Here is a 7,314-nt window from a genome sequence, read left to right as displayed (position 1 = left end):
CATGTAGCGCAGCGTCCAGGAGAAAGGATGGGGCCAGGCCTCTAAGATGCGTGGAAACCCACTAGATGTTTTCAGCCCTTTTTGTGCAATAGCGGAGCAGTCCTCAACGTTGCTGGTAGTGGGAAGGTGGGACCAAACCCTGTCGTGGGATATTACATAGCATCTTCACCTGAGATCTGACAGCTGCTGCCGCCATGATGCTTTAGTTTGATTGTTTGTAGGTGTAATCCAGTGCAATCCAGCGCACTCATGTTACCTTATTGTAAAGCCAAACTCCAGAAAAGGGGCGAGTCTGGATACATTAGGGACCAGGTCATAGGTGGCCCGGCCTAACGGTTAGGCCAGAGAGGAGGCAAGGGCCAGGGGCTGGGTCAAAGCCAAATTACCAGGTCCAAAGGGAAATCCAGGGGCAGAGTCCAAAACAGGTCAGGGTCACAGGCCAAGAATCAGATGCTAAGGTACCAAGTCCAAGGGATAATCTGCAAGCCAAGGTCCACAACCAGAGCTGAGCAGGATCAGGAAACAGATCCCTGAGGAAATTCAAAGGTAGAGGTTTTGACATCCTCTGAAATAATGAGTGTGACCTGGACTGCAGCAACAGTAGACGAGGGTTGTAGCATCCAGAGTATGCGTGCCAGGGCCAGCAGCAGGTGTGACCTGCCCAATTCGCCTCCCCTGGACATTAGTGCTGATCTCTAGCAGGTTAAATGCTCTGAGAAACACCCACCTGATATCTGTCACCTGGAGGGATTTGACTGACTTGAAATGGGAGAATGAGCAAGGCTAGGGATGCTGGAATATGCTGGGTTTGAATGCCTAAGGGGAAAACAAAAGGCTGAAAAAGAAGTAACCCTGTTTGTGTTACAAATTAATTTATCCTTAAAATAAAAAGCCAACCCCCACCTCCACATAGTGATTCTGGAGACTGTGCTGCAGAATTTGCAGTGTCCAGCAGCTTCCTTCCTCTTTGTCTGGCGATGAGGGGGGATAATTTGGCTGAACTGGCCCGTGCTTTGTTTTGTCCTTGATGAAGTATTCACCCACACGAATGCTGTGTGCGTGGAAAAAAACAATACTACAATACAGACTGCTTTCCCCTGATGCTCAAATGACTGAAATTCAGTCACCAAGAAAGAGGCAGAAGTTGGTCCTAGCAGTCACTCCTCACTAAAACAGCTTGCGTTGTATGTGAAAGGAGAAACATAGTTAGAAAAACCAGTTATGACTGCGTGTAATGCAAGTGCCCAGTGAATTCAAATGCCATAAACAAGCACCTTTCCCACCTTGTTCCAAATATGACTTTTCCAATCCAATGGTGTCCTAGGTTTATGCTTCATTAACAAAGACATTAATAATAATACCGTCAAGCTCATTACAAACCTTCCTTGGCTCCAAGGCTGACCCTAAGGGTCAGAAAGACGGCTTATGCCTGACAAGGTCCTCTTCAGAGATCTGCTCCTGCCTCCTTTATATCTGGGGAGTTATGAGCAGAGATCCTGGTTTTCTGATAAAAAAAAAAAACCCCAATTTTCAGATTAAAAAAGCAACCCCAAATCCATCTTTTTCATGATTAAAAGGAAACACCACTATATATATCTCTATACATTAGAGATATCAGAGCCCATCCCCTAAAGTGCCTCAGCCATCCTGTGCCTTACCACACTAGCACCCAAACACACCCCAAGGGCATTGGGCCTGCCATCTTCCCCGGAAAGGAGCAAGGCCCTCCCCAGCGCCCCGTAACAGCTCAAGGCATGGCTGTTGAACACAGCATCCATCCAGACCACACGCAGTGAAGACCAAGAACCAGAACCTCCTCTTTTTTTTATTTTTTTCCAGCAATGGTACATGTTTCGCAGAAGATGGAGGAAATGCAAATCAGTAAGAGTCTGATCACAAAAAATCAATTTCAAAGGCACACAGCTCCACTCTTTTTCGAATTACACGCTAAGCACGGAGGAAGAGACGGGTATAAAGAGGGCATGACCGATACCTTCAACATGCCTAAAAGCCTGAAGTAGAAGGAAAAGAGGCAGGGACTGAAGATAAGGAATTTAAAAGAAGCAATGCCGCTCTGATCACCACACCTGCCACCCAAGAGGCGTGCTGAGTGGAGATGCATTCAGCTTTGCTGGCAGAATGGGCGTTCCCAGCAAAGCTCTGTAGTGTCTGTAGATATGTCGCTCCCTATCCATGTGCCACGAGAGAGTACAGCTCTGTTACCCCAATCCTCCACTTCCCTCGCAAACATCTCCGTGTCTCTTCCACTTGCCTTTAAATCCCTGATCCCATATGCTGTTCTGTGCAGGGGGGCACTGACCCAGGCAGAGCAGCAGGAGGACTGGATGTTTGTCAGCTCCTCAGGACAGAAATCAGACTTTGCTGATTTTGGCCATAAGCATCCATTCTCTGTCTCTGTTTGTCACAAAGGACAGAATAAGTCTTCCCCACCCCTATCATGCTGCTGGGAGGTTCAGTTCGTATTCGCAAAGCCCCCAGAGACCCTCAGATGAAAGATGCTATGAAAACTGCAGCTCCCCTGTGACGCAGATATTCACACCCATTGCACGAAGGCTTCTGGAAAGTAGGTGTTTTACAGGCAACTAAGCAGCAGAAAACTCAGCACTGGGGAGAGAAGCAAAGAGGGCGAACGTTCAGCTTTCGTAGAAGTCTATGTGCACCCCGGAGGTGAACGTGTCATCCAGCAGAAGGGTCACTAACTTCTGGGCGGACACGCTGCAGTCCAGCAGCTGCCCGCTCTCCTTATGGTCAAGGAAGAACTGGCGCAATTCAGCATCTCCCGTCTGGGTGCGAGCCAGCTCCTGCATGTCTGTATCCAGAGGACCTACAGGAGGCAAGGAAAGAGTTGTGTGACACGTGGAGGGCTGGACCTGTCAATCATTGGGATAGTCTGTACCTGGTTAGCTGGGGCATCTCGAATACGGGGGAAATAGAGGTAACGTCACTGAGCCAAATCCACATTTCTCCTGCATTCGCAACACCCAATGGCTCTGATTCTCCACCACTTTGCCTTGGTGTAAGCGCCCGGCACTAGCACTCAGACCCAGGGGCTCTGCGGAGGACACAAGAAGGGCAAAGCTTACCTGGGGCATAGTTGAGAACTCGAACGTCTGGCTCTTCAAGTGCCAGGACCTGGAACATCATGTCTCGCGAGGCCTTTCCAGTGCAATACAACGTCCAGCTCTTGAAGGGCTTCAGGGCACACAACGAAGAGATGTTAACGACTGTTCTGTGCAAACCGGGGCGTTTTCCAAAGGCCTTGAGGATAGAGGAAGTGAGGCAAAGTGCTGAGGTGACATTGAAGGCCAAGTAGCTGTTGACTTCGTCCGGGCTGGTAAAATCCACAAAGAATTTGGAAACGTCTCCAAGAGACCCTGGAAATGGGGAAGAACATTAGCACAGGTGACATTTGCACAGCATTTGATACCCGCAGAGTATGGAAAAGAGTTCAACTAAATCCACTCTACCATAGTCCTGTAAGGTGCTTTTAATTTGTATGGAGGAAGGAAATGAGGCAAGTTATGTGATGTTACCTTGTAGACTTGTTCGATATCATACAGAAGCCTTGTCTATAGTAGGGATTTGTCCCAGTCATAGGCATTAAGGTACCTGCACCATGAGCAGAGCAGGAGCTTGAGGAATTTGCATAAGGAATGATATGATATCGTTGTCTGTAATAGCAAGGGACTGGAAAGAACAACCTAGGATGCCCCCTCGAATCCTACCACCCACCCACCAATGCAAAGTCCCAGCTGAGGCCAGCAAAGCTGCTATTTGAACTGTTGCCACTTATCTTAGTCGTAAGAAAACAGCAAGAATTATTCTTTGCTATGGCTTTGCCCCAAGGCAGCTATGTTGGTGGAGGGCAGCTGCTGGCCCTAATGTGAAGGAAATGGCCAGGCTCCATGGCACAGTCAAGAAGCAGACTCAGAAGTTCATGTCCAGTCCCGCATTCAGTCTACATTGTCTAGAGACCAGCAGTGGTATCTCTCTTCCTCTCAATCACCCTTCTCATTCTGGCAGCCGGATCATTTGCAGTGCTCCCCTCAGAGCTTGCCACTAAGGTGCCCAGAGATAAAATTAATGCAGGCGTCTTTCTGAAATGAGGTCGTTCCTATCAATTTAATGCCAGCTAACAGTGCAAGATCTGATCACAGCCCCTCCTTACTGCTATGACAGCACTAATGAAGAGATCCATGGATTTACTCAGTTCCTCTGGTTAATGCAGGCTAGAGCTGAGTCCAGACTCATTACTTCAGGAGTAACAGGGAAGCTTCAAAGCTCACTTATGTCAGCAGGGATCTTTCCCCTGATTTAATAGGCTTTAAATGGGCCTTACAGGGCTTTTATGTTGGATTCTGGTCTCTGCAGTCTTTTCAAAGCCCAGGTGTATAAGCAACTTCCAGTGACCCTCAGCAGGCACCAGTGGTGTGGCAGGGAAGAGACTGTGGTCCTACAAACAGACCCCTCTGCATCCACCTACCTGGGTGAAGGGAGAAGGACTAGACTGGGGTCTCTGTATCCAGACTCTTGGTTCCCTAGGAACAGGTGGCCAGCTGCCAGGATATTTATTTTCACTCTCTCAGAACCACACACACACACACGTACATACATACGTACACACACACACACACACACACACATATACACGTGTGCACATGTACACACACACACATACGTGTACATATACATACATGGTTTTCAAGTGACACCTTGTAACCTCACGGGTGCTAAAACATTAAAATCATCTCTCTCTCTCATATATAAGCATAACTATATATATACACATACATACATATACATGGTTATGCTTGCATACGTGTGTGTGTGTATGAGAGAGAGAGAGATGATCTTAATGTTTTAGTACCCCTGAGGTTACAAGGTGTCACTTGACAACTCTCTCCATATATCTACCCTCTTTCATATTAATGTGTCTATAGTTTATATATATATATACACACACACACACACACACACACATACATATATACACATACACACACACACATATATATACACATACACACACACATATTTATTCTACTACCCGGAGTAGGACTATTGAAGGACACTTGCTCGTTAAGCAGGAGCCTATTTAGTACAGCTCACACATTTCTGCTGGGATTACAGCCTCATTGTGCACTGTTAGTTTCACTTCTGAATTTGGAGCGTTTCCGTGTCACTTAGTAAACTGAAAGGGGGAAAAAACCACTCTCCCCACTGTCTTACCGACAGAGAGAGCAAATACAGCTTATACCAATATAGAGGAAAAAGAATATAAAACACAAGTGTGATCTTTATGTTTTAGTAACCCCGTGGTTACAAGGTGTCACTTGAAAACTCTGCATGTCCTCCTTCATATTAATGTTATAAGTGTTTTTCAACTTTGTTGGGCCGGCCATGTCATCCGGATGTCTGACTCCAGACTCCCAAAGCAAGTTTTATTCTCCCAGCTCAGCCAAGGCGTATGCTCAAGAAGACGGCAGAGAAAATGCTTCAAGGATGTCCTCAAGGCCACCTTAAAACAAAACTGCAACACTGATGTCAGCTCGGACCGCCCCAAATGCAGGAAGTGTGCTGCAGAGATCTCAGTACTTTGAAACCTCAAAACAAGAGCAGGAGATGGGAAAGCAGGAGGCAGAAACAGCGCGTCACGGTCCGAACCGGGAATCCAGCACCACCCACCCCACACGTCCGAGCTGCAGCAGAGCCTGTCAATCCCAGGTAGGCCTCATCAGTCATCTTCGGACACACAGACAAGACTATCGTGGAAAATGACCATCCTCAACTACAAGGGATTGCTAAAGAAGAGTTTTTCATTGATCTATTTGGCTTTGAATTGAAAGCCTTTTTTTTTCTGGCACAGTCATGTGTCACTCTGTGGCCTAACCCACCCTGACTTGAGGTACAAATGTTAGAGGAAGGAACAGATGTTGTATCTGCTCGAAGGGACTGCAATCTGTGAGCAAGCAGAGCGTTACGGTTAACCAATCTTTCTAGTGCATAAACCACCCGTTGCTTCTGTTGCAAAAACTACCACCCTTTTTTCACCTTTACTTCTTGTCATCCTGCGATTATCTGAACTGCAACAGGACTAAGAGGCCCCAATCAGCCCTACTGTGCAAAGTGCTGGACAAACCAATTAAACCACAACACACCTACCCCAAGCAGCTTACAGTCTAAAGTCCAGATCTTCCACTGAAGTCGTCACAAACAAACTCCCAGACAAAAAACAGTCTGTTTGTATAATGGCACACATTAACAGGGATACAGGCCATATTTGTGGTCAGGAAGGGATTTTACCCCAGGTCAGATCGGTAGGGACTCAGGGGATTGCCTTCCTCTGTAGCAGGGGCCAGGCCCCTACATGGGATCTCTGCAGGGTGTGCTAACAACCTTTTATAGAAACAGGATGTCAGCTGCCACGGCTCCCCTGCTTTTCCTACACCAGATTAGGGGTATTAGGTCTCTTATGTCAGGGCTGACGGTTAAGGAGTTTAGATTACGGTTTGTATAGGATAGTTGGGCTTCCAGTGCAGCGATTCTTTGCCTCTATTCGGCACTGGGGAGTCCTGTGTCCAGCTGTGGCCTCCCGCTACAGAAAGGATGTGGACACGTTGGAGAGAGTCCAGCGGAGGGCAATGAAAATGGTTGTGGGGCTGGGGGACAGGACTGGTGAGGAGAGGCTGAGGGAAATGGGCTGATTTAGTCTGCAGAAGGGAAGACCGAGGGGGGATTTGATAGCAGCCTTCACCTCCCTGCAGGGGGGCTGCAAAGAGGATGGAGCTGGTCTGTTCTTTGTGGGGGCAGATGACGGGACAAGGAGCAAAGGGCTCAAGCTGCAGCAAGGGAAGTTGAGGTTGGATATTAGGGAAAACTCTCCCCTGAGGAGGGTGGTGACGCACTGGAGCAAGTTACCCAGAGAGGTGATGCAGTCTCCATCCTTGGAGGTTTTTAGGCCCCAACTAGACAAAGCCTTGGCTGGGATGACGTGGTTGGGGCTGGTCCTGCTGGGAGCAGGGGGCTGCACTAGATGTGACCCCCTGAGCTCCTTCCCCTGTCCGTGATTGTGGGACAAGGTTGGTCCTGCCTCAGGCAGGGGCCAGCCTGGACGTGCGGCCTGAAGACCCCCACTAGGACCCCCCGCCCGCCCCGGGGCCAAGGGGTTACCCGCGTTGTTGATGAGGAGCAGCCGCTCCAGCCCAGCCTCCCCCGGCAGGTCCCGCACGGCGTCCCGCACCCGCTGCAGCCCGGCGGCCGTGCCCAGGTCGGCCGGCACGCACTTCGCCCGCA

At 48.7% G+C, this 7,314-nt stretch overlaps 1 protein-coding gene across 1 annotated transcript; it reads right to left on the bottom strand.

The window, feature by feature from the left end:
• Window positions 1–1,810: 1,810 nt before the first annotated feature.
• On the bottom strand, window positions 1,811–7,312 carry SPR (sepiapterin reductase (7,8-dihydrobiopterin:NADP+ oxidoreductase); the record flags this gene model as incomplete). Its single annotated transcript, XM_019525796.1, has 3 exons — window positions 1,811–2,845; window positions 3,105–3,395; window positions 7,192–7,312. Coding segments are annotated over 3 exons (603 nt in total), but the record flags the coding sequence as incomplete, so codon positions are not given.
• Between the last annotated feature and the right edge of the window lie 2 nt (window positions 7,313–7,314).

Source organism: Gavialis gangeticus, unplaced genomic scaffold (assembly GCF_001723915.1).
Source record: "Gavialis gangeticus isolate Ggan-Ray unplaced genomic scaffold, GavGan_comp1, whole genome shotgun sequence".
NCBI classification, from domain to species: Eukaryota; Metazoa; Chordata; order Crocodylia; family Gavialidae; genus Gavialis; species Gavialis gangeticus.
Note: the sequence above shows the minus strand (reverse complement) of the source record. Positions and strands in the feature narration are given on the sequence as shown.